The 17,452-nt window shown below is 40.3% G+C and overlaps 1 protein-coding gene across 1 annotated transcript in view; it reads left to right on the top strand.

Moving 5' to 3' along the window:
• TPPP (tubulin polymerization promoting protein) overlaps nt 1-17,452 on the top strand; it is a 68,470-nt gene that overhangs the window by 20,332 nt on the left and 30,686 nt on the right. Inside the window, exon 2 of the mRNA XM_010576867.1 lies at nt 1,968-2,282. Within this exon, the coding sequence (XP_010575169.1) occupies nt 1,972-2,282 (311 nt within the window). The 5' untranslated portion in view covers nt 1,968-1,971. The remainder of the gene's footprint in view (nt 1-1,967; nt 2,283-17,452) is intronic.

The following is a 17,452-nucleotide window of genomic DNA, read 5'->3' as shown; positions in this document are numbered from 1 at the left end:
ATTCTCTTTTGCATAGATTGTGCCAGCAGTGTTTTTGTTTTCTTATGTTCTCTCACCACTGTTTTGGTCGCAAAAGAATGTGTGTAGCCTGGTGAATCAGACAGTTTAGAATGGTCTAGACACTCTTTTGGTAGAAATGTATGCATCTGTGATACTTGTAGTAGCTCACAATTTACTGTGGGTGCTTATTGTTTTGGAGATTCAGTGTTGGGAGATTTTCAGAAAAATTTATTGAGGTAAAATTGCTGTTCTTTGTGGAGCAGGCAGGGTGCAAAGGAAATAAAAATGGGAATTGGTTACATTTTTAACTTTTTAATGAACTTTCAGTTTTCAAACTCTTTTTTCCCCCCCGTGTGCTTTTCTTTTTATTTTGTAGGTGCACATATAACTCTCTGGCTACAGTTAGTAAATTCCTGTCGTATTAATTTTAATTTAGCGTTTTGGTTTGTTGGCCAAAACTTGTGCTGACAGTGTAAACAAAACAGAAAGATCCCCAGGCCTAAGATGTAACAAGGTTTTTAAGCATTTACTTGAATGTTTTCAAAACAGACAGTAGTGCTTTGGCCATGCTGCATTTGCTGAAGTGTAAAGGACAAAATTTTTATTAAAAGGTTGTTTCTAATCATGAAGCTTAACAATAACTACTGCACAGCAGGTAGTTATGGTTAGTTGCAGCATGCAGGAAAGGGTATGCCTTGGCTATTCAAGTGACAGGTTAAGCAATATCAGAAGAGGTAGAATTTTAGAATTGTTTCCATTGCTGAGGAGTTTGTATCGAAGTACAGTATATAAGCCCAAAAGAACTTTCTATCTGATGCAGAAATAAAACCTTAACTAGAAATACATACCAATCTTTGCATATGTTAGTCACATGTACAGCTGTGACTTTAGAGGAATGGACAACATAAGTTATGGTGGGCTTTCCAGCCCTTATCCAGTATTTGCCAAAGTTCTGATACCTGAAGCACTTCTTTATGGGTTAAAATTTGTAGCAGCACCACAGATGTGAGTCTGGGCAACATGTCTACATGTAGCTTTTGGGACAGGCACACAGTGTACCCTATCACTGGGCTTTTCAGTGCCTCTTATTTCTGCCAAGCTAAGAGTGGATGGGCAGAAGGCAAAGGCTTCTATGGGATGCTTCTGGCATGTTAGGGTTTTTTTCTTTGTGAAGACTCCTGAAAATAACTTTAGTGTTCTGTTGCTCAGCTTAAGGTTTCTTTTAAAAGGCAAACCTATCCTCTGTGAACGTAGGGTAACCTGAAAGTTGTTCTCTGCAGTAATGACAGCCCTTCTCAGTGCTCCTGCATCATGGATGTGTTTATTCCAAATGAATTCTACAGCTACAGTTCTTTGGGCATAAACTTGAGAAATGAATGGTTTTGTTAACAAGAGAGACTTGTCTGAGTATTTCTGAGGCTTCCTTACTTGTTAGCCCTTACATTATATAACATAAGGGTTCTAACATTAATATTTTTGCTGCACTTTCAAAATATTTCACTTTTCAATAAAAAATAATTAAAAAGCCATGGTCCAGAAAATAAAGGGCTGTTTATTTTTCCTTCAGAAATAAAAGTAGGTAGTAATGCCTACAATGCAAAGGGCATACTTTTATTCAGATCAGTGACTGTGGTGATTGCCTTTTTTTAAAAAAAAGAAACAAACACTAAGTGTTCTTGTGTTGGCTGATGAAATGGTGGTGAAACTAGGTCTGTGCCTCATTTTGGAATGTTCTTTCCCTGCCTTTTTTTTTTTTTTTTAAATATGCTAGAATTTCTTTCTAGATGGGCAGAGAGTTGCATAGTTCTATATGTAGACTGTTGTTTGATGGTGGAGGGCACTGAGTTCTTGCTAACTTTATAGACCACTTATCTTCATATGTTGTGACGTGGACTGTAGCCTGTAGCTTAACAGAAGGTAAACTAGTGCAAATTAATGTAATGAGTTTACCCTCCTCTTCTTTGTAGCACAATGGCTGACAATAAAGCAAAGTCGACCAAACCTGTGAATAAGACTCCTCCAAAGTCTCCTTCAGATCCAGCAAAGGACCGAGCAGCAAAACGATTATCCTATGATTCAAACAGCTCCCATGAGGGAGCTATGGCAGGAGAACTAAGTGCTCTGGAAGAGGCCTTTAGAAAATTTGCCATCCATGGTGATACAAGAGCCACAGGAAAAGAAATGCATGGGAAGAACTGGTCAAAGCTATGTAAGGACTGTCATGTGATAGATGGGAAGAATGTGACAATCACAGATGTTGACATTGTCTTCAGTAAAATCAAGTAAGTACCTTTCTGCCATCATTTCCTTGTCTCCCCAGCATGTTTTACAGATATAATCTAAATTTATCTTCTGTTGCTTACAGATGTTGTGAGGCATTATATATCTTTGTCACAATTGATCTCTCTCTTGGTCCTTTATGAAACTGTGTTGTGCTGTCTGAAGATACAGCTTTCAGCTTCTGTCCTGCTATCTTAAACTGACTTCAGTGTCACAGGTGTTATGCTGTAGGAAGAGGTATGATGTGATCAGGACAAATGTAGGCTATTCCAAGAAACGTTTTTTTTTTGTCGTTTGTTTGGCTGCAGTAAATGATGTGAATGTTTCCTGAAGGATATCTGAATGAAGTCAGGATGTAGTTTTACATCTTGCCGAAACTCAGCCTCAGAGGACTGAGGCTAAGGTGCGATATATGCTAAAAGCCATTATTCTAACAGTCCTGATGACCAGCACAACACCTACTCAAGTTTTAAGTGTGGGGACATGCCAAACTGATGGTGAATTTGTGATACAGACCCATGGCTGTGATTAATTGGTTAGGATTATCTCAGTGGTCCTAGCTTATTCTTGTGAGCAGACTCGAGTGAAACTTTAGTGAAACTTTCTCCCCCAATTGAAAACATAGGCAGGCTTGATCCAGAAACTCGTCAAATCCAAGGGAAGACATTCAACTGCTCCAGCATATTCTGTATGAAGCCCCAAATAATATTTTTGTTCTTGCTTTATGTGTAGAATCGGATTATTTTCACCTTCCTCCTCCCCTGGTATCTGACCTGATAGCCTTATCTTTTCTGCTTTTTATTACCACAGTAACTGTTTAAATTGACTCACACCTCATTTTGTTGAGGAACATGCTTTAAGGAAGGTTCCTTAGTTGTACTTGTAGCTTGCAGGAACATTTATTTGGCTTATGCTCTCAATTACTGTGGTGTAATGCTGGGGAGGACATGCAAACCAAGTTGCTTACAAGGGTAGCTGGGAAAACTTCTGACAAGCACTGACCCTTTAGAGTGCCTCAAAGCATAGAAAGGCAGAGCAGAAAAAGCCCTTGATCTTGAAAGGTGGTCCAGTGTAACGTGCACAGTTAGAATGACATTACTTATTTGATTTCTTTCTCTTTGTTTCTTTTCTCCTCAGGGATTTTATCTAGGCAATTGAAAACACTATATATGCACACTCCAACACTCTTGTTCTTTCTATCAGTCCACTTTCTCTTTGAGTCCCTACTTGTATTTTTTTGGAAGTTGTGTTGCCAGAGTTAGGTATACCATCAGTGAACTAGCTTATTTGAAATGGATATTTAGGTTGTAGGGTTGGTTTTTCTTTCTTGATCTATGATAGCCAATGCTGGCATTTATTGTAAAATTTTCTTTGGTTTTCATTGACTTAAAAAATTCTCTGTATCTATCATCACAGGAAATAATCTTGGCGCTACTTTCTCATGTCTACTTTCTCATGTCAGTATCTGGGCAAGTTAGCAATAGGACAACCCCATGATATGGCATAAACAATTGTGCAACATTAGCAGATACAAAGAGGTATAGTTTTGGTGCCTGCTGGGATAGAAGGAATCCAGTCCTGTTCTGCTGGAATAAGTCATGAGGTGGCTGGGACCTGAGGTTCAAGGGGAATATCAGCATATACCCTTGCAGTTGTTCAGCAGTCTCAGCTCAGCTCAGGGGTTCTTGTCTCTGCCTCTGTGGGGAGGTGCCTGTTGAGCAGTTTCTCAGACCTTTCTCCTGTGACTGCTGTGAAGTGTTGACATTTCTTTTGGAAGAAGCATGCCATCTTTTCCTCTCTCTATCTAGTATTTAATAGTTTAGAAGATAACTGCATCAAATGCAAAAGCATTTTTGTCTTAATTGTTTATTAATTACTTGCTCATTCCTCACCTATACATGTACATAAACATGTATCTTACGTATTCTTCTCTTTTAAAATTATTTTATTTTTAAATCAATACTGCTTAAATGGCAGATGGGGAAACTTTAAAATAGCTGAGATTTGCTATCTTTATTAGAAAGGTCTGGTTTTTCATGTGCATGCTTTCAGTAGGTATGCTTCCACATTTTCTTAAGTGTTGGGGTTTTTTTACATTTTTAATCTTGACAGCATATGTCAGCAATTCTTTTTAGTCTAGATCACATTTATTTAACATTTAGTATTTTAAGTTTTAACAAGGGAAGATTTATTGGCTGTAGTTACTCAAGTGTTAGTAATATGCTGTAACTTAGAAAGCTTATGCATAGGCTGGGTATACAGGGTTTCTTTGGCATGTTTGGACAACTGCTTTTCCTTGCTTCCTCTTTTGCTTTGCATTTAACCCTAAGCTAAAGGTTAATGATGGATTTGGTGATGCATCAAAACAGGCATATTCACAAAATAAATTCTTACTCATTTCCATTTTACAAGCAGCTTTTTCCCAGCAGAGCACTAAGGGTTTTTGACAACCCAAGTTTTTCCCCATCTGCGTTGAATGAAAAACATTAAACACTATAAAAGAATGTCCCGCTCCCCAGAAAGTGCAGAGTACTGCTTCCATGCCTCAGTAAGAATTATGCTTACGGGTATCAGGAGGCTCTGTACTTCACTGTTGGTTTTAGGTTCTTCAGCTAGACTGCGTCTCACAAGATGGACTTTGGCCTGGGATGCTTATGGTCAGCCATAGTGGTTCAGTGAGATTGGGCTGGTGGATCTTGACACTTGTAGTCTGGCTAGGAACACCCCGGAAGATAGGAAGAGATGTTTGTCATACCCAACTACAGTTGCCATCTAGCATTGTGGTAGAACTCCAAACAGGTTTTCTGTTGGGTCTATCGCTGGGAAGCTACTGTGTTTAGCAGGGTTTGTTTTCTAGCCAGCTATACTTACAGTGTATGACAATGGCACGTTGTTCAAACACTAGAAAATAATTAATCTAGTAGAATTGTTCTTTGGATTTATGAATTAATATATCTATGTATAAAGCCCATGTTTGTCATCTTGCTAACTTTCCCAGGCTTCACTTATTGTTCTGCTACAGATACTGGCAAAATAGGTAAGAACTATACATTGCTGATAGTCAGGGTAAAGTAACAGGGAAATTAGTAACAGATATGTTTACCTAAGAGCTACTGAAAGATAGTGTTTTATTCTCTGATTGGTAACTTTCTCTGCTGCAGGAGAGGTTTTATCAGTTCAATCATGAGAAGCAAGGAACATTTTTGCAGACTCAACACCCCCTCCCCATCTCTGCCAAACCATGTGTCATGGTTTAACCCCAGCCAGCAACTAAGCACCACGCAGCCACTCACTCACTCCCCTCCCACCCAGTGGGATGGGGGAGAGAATCGAGGGGAAAAAAAGTAAAACTCATGGGTTGAGATAAGAACAGTTTAATAGGACAGAAAGGAAGAAAATAATAAGGATAATGATAATTAATAATAACAATAATAAAATGACAATAATACTAATAAAAGAAATGAAATATACAAAACAAGTGATGCGCAGTGCAATTGCTCACCACTTGCTGACTGATGCCCAGTTAGTTCCCAAGCAGCTATCCCCCCAGCCCAACTCCCCCCAGTTTATATACTGGGCATGACATCACATGGTATGGAATACCCCTTTGGCCAGTTTGGGTCAGCTGTCCTGGCTGTCCCCCCTCCCAGCTTCTTATGCCCCTCCAGCCTTCTTGCTGGCTGGGTATGAGAAGCTGAAAAATCCTTGACTTAGTCTAAGCACTACTTAGCAACCACTGAAAACATCAGTGTGTTATCAACATTCTTCTCATACTGAACCCAAAACATAACACTATACCAGCTACTAGAAAGAAAATTAACTCTATCCCAGCCAAAACCAGGACACCAGGTGAACAAAACTTCTGAAAGTTTTGAATAGTCCATGATATTTCTTCGAAGCTGGGACTACGTGTCTGTCTTTCAGAGATTAGTTCATTTAAAGTTAAGTTTGTATTGCTGTAAAGGTTGAGGAAATTCTGATGAACCATTATTACAAATAAGACAATAAGTGTAGAATGCTGATTTCCTTTTGCATGAGGATGTCAGGTCAGCCTGAAGTGTAATTTGTCTCTTTATCTTTCATAAAAGGTCCACTGAAGGCCTTCATGTAAGCACATTTGTATGTACTTTAGGATAAGAAGGAGGAATGGTCTAATGCAAAGAATGCACAGTAGTAGACATGAAAGAAGAATTGCTAGAATTGCATTATTTGGTGAGAAAAGATGTAAATTGGGTGATTCCCCCCCCCCCAAAGTATTTTTGTTTAACAGTTATTTGTAGGTTCTTAAGGGTCTCACAAATCCTTCCAATTTGGTGGATTGTAATATAAGTTGTGTGTTTAAAAAATTGATTTAATAGATGTCTTTTTCTGCCTTCTATTTTTTGCTTTTCTATTTTAAAACCTTTCTATTCTCAGCTCAGAAAATACTAAAAATTAAGCAGCAATGGAATTACTTGAAATGAAAAGCCAAAGCCCACTTGTGAGAGTAGCCACGTGTATGAATATTTGTATGTTGCATCCCTAGAGGTTAGAGGAGAACCACCTACATTTACACCAAAGATTTGGATTGCATTAATATAGTTGGGATGGACTGCTGTTTCTATAGTAAGTAGAAAAGTAAATTTTTAAAAGTTTTTTAGGTTATAAAAACATATAATAAAGACATTTCATACCTTTCTATGCATGTTGCACCTGGAAAAGCAAAAGAAATTGTAAAGATTGAGTTACAAAGTTTTACAGTATCATACTGGATGAAATATATTAAAAATGCAGCAAAAACAACAAAAGTGTACATAAATGCAATTAGGTAGTAAGCTTTCCTTACTGTATTTTATAGTTTCACAGTCAAAACTTGAGATGTTGGACTCTTTTTCTTCATATGTCATTGGACTGCATACAATAGTAACACTATGGATAGCTTTTTCTCTTTAAATGGCAAAAATGAAGCACCTCCTTCTCTGAAAAACCTGCTCATGTAATTGTTTAAAAAAAAGAAGCCTGAAAATACTTTGTAGGAAGTAATTTTTTTAACTGGTCCCTAAATTCACTGCCATACTTGAAGACAAGGATAAGTCACAATCATATTCTATGAGAAGGAAAGTTTTCATGCATTACTGCATGTGAAATTTTCATGACAGGACCAAAAATAATATTTCACCATTTTTGTAATGATAATAACTTCAGTTTCCCTGTAGCTCAGGCTTCTGCTAAAATATCTGCTAACTATAAATATCTTTAGTAATATTCAATCGTTCCAAGCATTCAATTTTCGCATACTATCTGAACCTTATATAGACATCTTTCTTTTATATTTCACTATTTAAGAGTGATAATGCAATCTGGGTCTGCTGAATTTAGAGACACACAACTTGCAGACATTCAATAGTATTTGAAAATGAATGGTTTTCATGAGAATGGGAATTCCACAGGTATCTCTTTAGTAGCTGAAACAATTTCCTTCCTTCTTGGAAATTTTCCTCATTAACTGACTGTATCTTTTATGTTACTCTTCCAGAGTTGCAAGTTTGTAGGCTGTGTCTTGTATTGTGCTTGCAGAGTGAAAATATGGGTTTAGTGAATCTTGTTGCCTTGGAGAAAGCAAGCGCATTGGTGACACAGGAGAAGGACACAGAAGTGTTCTGCATTTGGCATGAAAAGCAACATGTGGCTGCATTCTTCTTCTTAATCCAGCAAGACAGTGAGACACAACAGTCTAAGAACTTCAGGGTTTTTGTATTAAGGAAAGCAGAATACCCAAGAAGAATAGATGTTACTGATCTCTGACCAACATTCTGGCATGTTGCCTTAGGAACTTAAATTTCTTTGTTTATTGGGGTCAACAACTGCTCTGGGAAATTGGATATGTTAGCTATGCCATACACATACTCCACTTGTTGTATGTAGTTAATATGGTAATAGTAATAGCCCTGATATAAATACCTCTGCTCTTATTTTAGAAGTGTTACCACTCAGCACTGCAAGAATATGGCTTAAGCACTGCCATAAAACTGCTAATTCTATGACATTATTAGATAGAAAAATAAAAATATTTCTGTTTACACTGGCATGTTACTATGGTTGCAGGCAGGCCTGGGTGACGTCACGCCTTGGATCCATTGTGAGCATTTATTTAGGTAGTTGTCTCCATGGAAACATTTGTTTGTTTTGATGTTACTATGTGTTAAATTTTAAACAAATTTTTGTGGTTCTATACCGGATTGTTATGGAAGACTAGTTAATCTACAGAAGCGTTGTAAATATACCTTACTTCCCTCCCTCTAAAATATTTTTGGTAAAAGATCAAGTGAAAGCATAATTGTCCTCTCAAATTCCATTAATAGTTTCTTATGTTGCTTTGATGTGTTTTCTTGTTGCTGAGGAAGCCATGTGTTCTAAAGGCCAGAAAACTTTCCTCCATCTTTTTGAGAAAGGAAGGTTTTGTTCCCATGGAGAATCTTCACAACACACTTTATTGTGCCCTGACTTTTGAACAGTCCCACCCATACTCTATCCTTAGTACATCTTGCACAGTCAGCTGTTTATCCTGGTTCCCACAGTCTGGATCTGTCAGGTCTCTACAGGAGGGCTTCCACCTGAGACCAGCTGGGTCTTAATTCAGCAGTAGTTCACCATTGCTGCAAGGCTGTGGAAGAACTGAAATGGATAATGTTTGCTCTAAGCAGCTGGCAAGATAACTCTTGGCAAAAATGAGTGCATGCTTTCCCCATTTGTCAACTATAATATAATTGTTGTCTTTTCTTTGTATTGAACAATTATGATACTTCTTGCTTTCTCAATATATTTGAAAGGAGTAGTACTTTGACACCTGCACTCATTCAAAACAAATATCTTTCCATGAGGTTTCTCTGAAATAATTTGTATTTAACAGAGGTTTTACTGAAGCCTCTCCTAAATTTTTTAAATATGTAAATAGGTATGAAGTGGTCTTTATATATACATGAAATGCATAGTAGTTGTAAGTTGTGTTTTACTTCCCTGCTGGAGAGATTCTTTTAACAGTGACATAGAACTTGATTTGTGTAATCCTACTTTATGCATGAAGTAGGCATAACAGTTAACTTGTGTACTTTAATACGTCTGCATCAGGAAATAAGTTTTAAGTGGCTATAGAATGGTATTTAGAGCATAATCTGTGATAATAAATCTCTCTCTCCCAGGCAAATTGTGAAGTAGTGCAGTTATAGATAGAAATGTAGGTAAGTTACAACAGAAAGTGTTCTTTACCACATCATCTATACTTTATTTTAATTGAAATTAAGATCCGATTTCCTTCCTTTTCCAAGAAGCCAAATGTAACGTTGCCTTTTGCACTTTATCCTTGAAAGGCTTTTTATTTAAAAACCCAAAGCAACTCTTCTCCCCCTTCTGCCAAGAGGCATAAATTCTAAAAGTAAAACAATGATCACTTAAGAGAAGGATGGACTTAGATTCGCTTGCTGTTATGCAGGCTTGTTTTGTGCATGTAAAATGGGTAAGTTCTGTGCCCCTAATGATATGTGCTGCTGCTGATTTTAAAAATACCTTTTCGTGTGAGTAGACATCATGTGAAAACCTATAGATACAGTGGTGGGTGATTCCTTTCCCAGCTGAAATGGAATGCTGCATCATGTCATACAGAGTACTATATAGCAGCTTGCTTCGTATTTGCTACACTTTGTGGTGTATGCCGCTTGTGGACTACTAGGACTTCTGCTGGCTTAAAGTAGGGCTCTGGTATGAGATCTTGTCTTTTAGAGGGTTGGGGTTTTTTTTAGAGGGGTTTTTTCCCCCCCTTTTTTTCTTTTTTTTTTCTTTTTTTTTGCAAGTCAGCCTAGTTTCATCATGTTGCATCATCATTTAAAATTGCCCGGTTTTCATTTATAAAAGCAGCTATGTGAAATCTGTGTTAGTTACAAAATTACCTCATTTTACTGATTAACAAGCAAGTGTTTTCTAGACAGTTAAACATCAATGTAGACTTTGGCTCTCATTTTCCATGGATTGAAGTAGAAGATGATTAAGACATAAAGGATGAGGCAGCCTTGGCTGCAGCAACCAGGTGACTGAAGTTTAAGACCTTGAGAAGAGTGAGCAAGATGAACAACAGAATTACAAACCTGCACTTCAGAAGGGCAGATCTGTGCCTGTTCATTTGCCCACAGGAAACTGCCCTGGAGGGCAGAGGGACCCTGGAGGGCTGGTTGATCTTCAAGACATTTTTCTTGGAGCACGAGAATGGTCCATTCCCATGTGCAGAAAGTCGAGCATGGCAACAAGCCAGCACGGATGAACGTGGAGCTTCTGACTGAGCTCGAACATGAAAAGGAAGTGCACAGGAGGTGGAAGCAGGGAGAGGCTGTGTGGGAGGAATAGAGCCCATGCATGAAGAACAGAGTGAGGAAAGCCAAAGTTCAGCTGGAGTTGAGACTAGCGAGGGAGGTGAAGGACATCGTGAGAGGTTTCTGTAAGTACACTGGTAGCAAAAGTGCGGGCCGACTGCTCGGTGTGGCAAGGGACCTAGTGACAAGGGATGTGGAAAAGGCAGAGATACTCAATGCCTTTTTTTGGCCTCCCTTTTCAACCAGTAGGGCTTGACTTTGTGGTTCCCAGGTCCCAGAGCCTGCTAGCAGAGTCTGTGGGTGTGAAGCAGTACCCACAGTAAAGGAAGGAGTTAAGAATCACTGGAGCCAATTAAACATACACAAGTCCACAGGACCAGGTAGGATGCATCCAAGGGTGCTGAAGAGGCTGGGCAATGTCATTGCAAAGCTGCTCCCTGTCATCTTCAAAAGGCCATGGCAGCTGGGGGAGGTTCCCAGTGACTGGAAAAAGGCGAACATCACACACATCCTCAAGAAGGGCAAGAAGAAGGATCCAGGTAACTACAGGCCAGTCAGCATAACCTCAGTCCCTGTGGAGGTTGTGAAGCAAATCCTCTTGGAAGCCCTTTCTCAACACACAAAGTAGGTGATTTGGAGCAGCCGGCATGGATTTGCCAAGGGCAAGTCATGCCTGATTGACCTCACTGCTTTCTATGAGGAAATGAGTGGCACTGTGGACAAAGGGGTGTAGTACACCTTGATTATGGCAAGGCCTTGGCCCCAGTTGCATCATCATCAAACTGGCGAGGTATGGGCTGGACAGCGGGCCGACAGTCTAGGACGCAGCTCTGGAGGTCGTGATGGACCACCAGTTGAATGTGAATCAGCAGCAGTCCTTGCAGTGAGTGAGTCGTGGCAGTAGGGAAGGGTAGCCGCATTCTGGGCTGCGTGAGGAAACGTGTAGCCAGCAGGTCTGGGGAAGTGATCCTTCCCTTCTGTTTTGTGAGACTGTTTGGTGCTTGTGAGACTGTATCTGGAGTGCTGTGCCCAGTCTGGGGCTCCCATGTGCAAGGAAGAGACTGATACACTGGAACAAGCCCAGTGCAGGGCCACGAGGACAGTCAGGGCACGGGTTATGGTATGTGATGACTGCAGCAGGAAAAAAAATATGTATGTTTATTTATGTTCCTGTGTAGACAATAGAAATTAATTTGCTGTTCTGAAGTTAGAGCCGAAAATTTATAGGAACAAAGCGTATGTGTATGAATGTATGTTGTTTGACTCCTAAAATAAGGACATGAGCTAGAAATCATCTGTCTTGTAAAGCAGATTAATGTACATAAAATGTTGTAATTAAGCCATATTTAATCTGCCTATGTGTAAAAAGCTACTGAAAGGATTAAGATATGATCCGCTTAGGATGTGATGCTGGTAAATGGAAGCATGCTGCATTTGATGCAGTTTTTCATCCTCCTTCAACTTTTTTTTTTATTATTTTTTATTTAAAAAAACAATGGGTTGACTTGGGAGATCCCAGTTCTTGTGTTCTTCCCATTATCTAGAAGTTTCAGAGGACTATTTTACAAATGAATCAGATCAAATCTCATTAAAGACTGGTTGTGACGTTAAGTTGAAGAAGGATTCACCAACACTCCAGCTGAAAAATAACCCAAGATGAGTCTGTACTATCTTCCCTATTCTGTTTCATCTTTGCCACCAATAGGAGTGTAAAACTCTTCCTCAGAGAAGTGTTGGCACATTGTTTTCAACTCTGTGGAAGGCCGTGTTAATGAGGCTGCTAGATCCCATGATTTGTCGTTGCTTGGAGTGTTGAAATGCTTGGGAGCTGGAGTCTGGGGCTAATATTACAGAAGAGGAAAAGAAAGGGTCACTTGTGAATGCGAAGCGTGCAACACCTGATCTGCCCTTTCAGGCTGGGCACTGCATGGTCTTAGCTTGATGGAGTTAGATCTGGGCCAGGCAGGTTTAAGCTCTTAATTTGCAGTTGTTCCTGGAAGCGATGACACATACAAGGGACCTTCTTAATGTATTTTGGTCTAGCTCTAGCCGGACTACTAGTTGGTGAGAAGTTTTAGGTGCTACCTATAGAGTGAGGACTTGCAGTGTTAAAACACCCAAGTGGTGCTACTGGAAAAAGTCATCACCCTGATTAATTAAAATGGTGTTACTCACTACTTTCTGGCTTTATTGAAGTGGAGTTGCTTATCACTTTCTTTTGCGTGTGTGTGTCTGCGTGCTAAACTGAAGAAACATGAATGAAACCCCAACTTTTCTTTGAAGCTTGATCTCTGTTCCTGACTCTCTGTGGGTTTTTTAGTGCATATTCATGTATTTGCATGAATTTAAAACAAAGATATCATTTTGGTATGGAGTCCTGGTGTCATCCTCCCCAAAGGGCAAAACTTTCCCTTTTGAAAATTTTTTTTTCCCATTTCATACTCAGTTTTAGGTTCTCCTTCTTTACAAGGGTTCTGGATGTTCCCAGCAAATGAATAATTTAAAAACCTTGCTAAGATTGCTAATGCTGGTGCTGAGCTAAACCAATGTCTGTGGCAACCTTTTCTAGGAAGAAACGCTGTTAGATACTAAAGTTTTATGGTTGAAGGAGCAAATACAGAAAGCCGTTCAGTTTGCGTGAGGAACTGAGGCAGGGTGCTTACAGTGGACGGAGTGTAGCCGGGAAGACCATGGCTAAAATGTGTACCCTTCTGGTGAGGAGTGCTCTTAGCACCTTACCTGCTGCCCATCACGAGCATTTTTGGCAGTGCAGGCGCTGCCAGCACGCTGCTGCTTTTCTACGCAGAAGTGCTGTTCCCGAGTTACTGGTTCTCTGGAAGAGCAGCGCTGTGTCCTGAATAGCCAGCACCAATTTTTGCAGCTCTCCCATCAGAGTGTTCATATCTTTAATTTAGCACATGAGTTGAGAAAAGATGATCATTTAAAAACAAAAAAAGGGGGGCGGCGCAAGGAGGAGTGATGCTTGCAGCCTGCCGTCTTGTTAGGTGATGTTTGCCTGCAATGCTTCGTTTGATCCACTGGTTGCTAAAAAGACACACCACCTAAGGCAGGAAGGGAATGCTTCTGTACTATCTGGACATTCGTAATTCAGGCAAAAAAACCCCAGAAAACCTCGCTGCAGTGTTTTGCATCAAGCCAGTAAGTTTCTTCTTAAGCTGTGGAACAGTTTTAAATCAAACCTGAATCTCTGTCAGTGATGGCAAGCAGTGGAAAATGTCTTCAGGCAAGTTCTTTCAGTGGAGACGGGAGTTCACTGTAAAAACCGGGGCCCTTCGTGTCTGTTTTGAACGTATGATATTGCTGAAGTCCAGTAGCTTTTCTCGCTGTGTTTACTTCCCAGTAATTGGTTCTGGAGATGGTTTTTGGGACCGGTGCCATGTTCTGTGCACAGCCGCACAGCTAACGAGAGCTTGCCCCAGGCTGTGCTAGCTGCAGAAATGGAAGCAACGCAGCTACAACTGCGTGGTGCTGCACCGATCCGGTTGCCCAGCCTGTTGCATTGTGCCAGGTGGATGCTCCAGCCTTCTTGGCATTAGCTTGGTGTTTTAAACTGTGCGCTTCGTAGAAAGGATGGTAATGAGTGCTGACAGAAAAGGAAGAACGTGACCTTAGCAGCGCGGAATTGTCTTCCTTCTTCCTTGCCTGCCTCAAGTTTGTTCTGGAAGGGAGTCCTGAAAGCGTGGGGAATCTTTTAGTCTTACACTGTTACCCTATTTTCATGATTGTGGCACAAGCTTCATAGGATGCGTAGAAAAGGAAAAAGCTTTCTGGAATGCTCCTTCAGCAGGCATAAAAGTACAGGACTCTAAATAAAAGGATAAGTCACCATCATCTGGTGAGGAGGAGTTAGTGCTGTAGACCTGTTCATCTCTTTGTCTCTGTTAATACAGCAGAGCATTGTACCCCTTAGTGCCATTTGTGATCATGGGCACCAGCAGCTGCAGAACAGTGGTGATCTTTGGCACCAGGCTGTGACTCTCATGACACATGACAGCACTTGCTTCATTGCCCAGATGTCTTGGGTCTTCACTCTATGGCCATCAGTTGCAAATATTGTTTAGAAAAAGAAAGTAAGCTAGTGAGAGGAGCAGTTGTTGTGCTGTCTGGCTGTATTTTTTCATGCTATGTAAAAGATGCAACTGATGGCTTTTATATCATCGTAAAAGTGTGTACAAGGATAAATTGTTTTTCTTTCAGCTAACAACTGATATACAGTGATACTGAAACATGATAGTGGTTCATTACACCACAACTGAAAAATCGATATGAGAAAACAAGATAGGTCTGTGCTTATTGTTTGGAATCTAACTCAGTTATACAAGATCTCCAGATACACTCATTATAATTCCTAGTGCAGTACCAATTAACCCTGGATTTACCTGCTTCATGATATTTGAGGTGTTTGTTAAGCTTCTGAATGGAACTGACAGTGCTGGGAATGGAGAGTTTATCTGACCCAGAGCAGTGTGGGAGTAATACAAGAGGCTATTGACAAGAGGATCATAGAGGAGAGGGTAGGCAGCTCTTACTCATCATCATGTGCAGTCTGTATTTCACCAAAAAGGTGTTGTATGATCACTTCTGCAAGAATGAGGCTGTGCTGGTTTTGGCTGCTGTAGAGTTAATTTTCTTCACAGTAGCTGGTATGGGGCTACCTTTTGGATTTGTGCTGGAAACAGTGTTGATAACACAGGGATGATCTGGTTACTGCTGAGCGGTGCTTACTCAGAGCCAAGGGCTTTTCTGCCTCTCCCACCACCCCACCAGCGAGGAGGCTGGGGGGGCACAAGGAGTCAGGAGGGGACACAGCCGGGACAGCTGACCCCAACGGACCCAAGGGATGTTCCAGACCATAGGATGTCATGCTCAGCATGTAAAGCTGGGGGGAGAAGGAGGAAGGGGGGGACATTGGGAGTGATGGTGTTTGTCTTCCGAAGTCACCTTTAGGTGTGATGGAGCCCTGCTGTCCTGGAGATGGATGAACACCTGCCTGCCCATGGGGAGTGGGGAATGAATTCCTTGTTTTGCTTTGCTTGCACACATGGCTTTTGCTTCCCCTATTAAACTGTCTTTATCTCAGCCCACGAGTTTTCTCACTTTTACCCTTCCGATTCTCTCCCCCATCCCACTGTGAGGGAGGTGAGCGAGCGGCTGCGTGGTGCTTGGTTGCTGGCTGGGGTTAAAGCACAACAGTACTCAAAGGTAGCCTGATGAAAGAAAATGTATACCCCATATGGTAGCTGATAGCCACTCTATTAGGTGATATTCTTGTGTATATCCAAAAATAAAGAATTTTGATACTTTTCAAGCATTGTATTGGAAATAGGTGTTGGATGAAAATGATGGTGAACTGTCTGATTTGACTTTAGGGCATTTTGTTATGCTAATAGTTAATGAGTGGTGTGAATGCAAATCTGACAGTAATGACTATAATCTGATTAAATGTTTTTTGCTCCCTGTAAGCCCTGGTACTGCTTTAAAATGAACAGTGAAGAGTATTCAGTTTAGTAATTCCTTGAGAGGACAAATACCTTTGCCCTGTGTTCCAGCAGCTCATCCTTTATTATAGCACAAGTAGCATGATGGGTTTTCTAAGCTTTTATAGTAAAAATAAATAGAAATTATTTCCTTACTTCTCCAGAAAAGCTGGAACTCTGGTTTCCTTTTTCAGACAAGTTGCTTTTCTTTCATCACTTCACCTCAGATGAGAGTGATGGGAGAGCTTTACATTATGCTGAAGTGGAAAAGCTGTTGAACTAAAATGCACAGAACTAGCTTGATCTTTTTTTGTCAAGACAACAGACTGTGGCCTATTGGGTCTCCTCTAGCCAGATAAAGAAAGCTATAGAAAGGATACTGAGCAGTCAGTTAAAGAAGCTGTTTGGTTTTCCTCCTGCTGTGCTAAAATGAACCCTGCTTGTGAATTTAACAGCCTGGTTTTGAGTTTGACCTGCAAATCCAGCTGACTGCAACTTCAGTCAACACTGGCCATTTTGAACAGTTTGTCTGATTTTAATAATTCCTTTTCTGATTTAGTCCTGTGTTCTGTGACCAACAATACAGTATCTCATGCATGCTTGGGAGATCCTTTCATTCCTCTTTTAGATGCTATACTGTGTCACCCAGTCATTGGCCTCCTTAAGTTTTAGTTCTGCTTCTTTAAGTACTAATTTGTGAAAGGCATAGTCCAGGTGGACAGTGAAGTGACACCTGAAGTAAACAGTAAAGGTACATAAGAGCTAGCAGACTTAAGGGCTCCCCATAGAGAACTGGATTTCTTTAATATTAGGGACACTGAATTGATGTTATCTGCCATGACATTTGCACTTTTTGGAAGTGTTCCAACTCTCTTTGTGAAAACCTTGAGGTAAAGAAGATGACAAGATGTACTTTCTAGAGACAGTTACCCAAATAACTTACGCCAAGTTTTGATTAGATTCCTGTATGTGCTTGCTGCAAGTGTAATCTCTTAATCTTGGAAGAAGTCATTTGCTGAACAGCATGGCTTCTCCAACATACGAGGTGATTTTTAAAGGAGTTATAATATTGACTAAGCTCTCAACAGTGTTGTTAATTGTCATATGCTGTTGTTTAAGAAAATGAAGCATGTAAAGTGCTAAGTACCTGATTTGCAGGTACTCAGAGGACTTCTGGCCAACATTTCTGCTTGTTATCTTCATTGAGTTCCATTTGAAAATCTGTGAGGCCTTTTTGGAGCTTTGAAGAGTGGGAGGATTTGATTCTGATGCCTCTAAAGGGGTGGACACCCTACCTCTGCTACAGGGTAGAAAGGCACAAAGACATATGAGTTT

The sequence above is a fragment of the Haliaeetus leucocephalus genome, unplaced genomic scaffold (genome assembly GCF_000737465.1).
Source record: "Haliaeetus leucocephalus isolate CR32 unplaced genomic scaffold, Haliaeetus_leucocephalus-4.0 Scaffold41, whole genome shotgun sequence".
In the NCBI taxonomy this organism is placed as follows: Eukaryota; Metazoa; Chordata; class Aves; order Accipitriformes; family Accipitridae; genus Haliaeetus; species Haliaeetus leucocephalus.
This window is presented reverse-complemented; position numbering and strand designations above follow the sequence as displayed.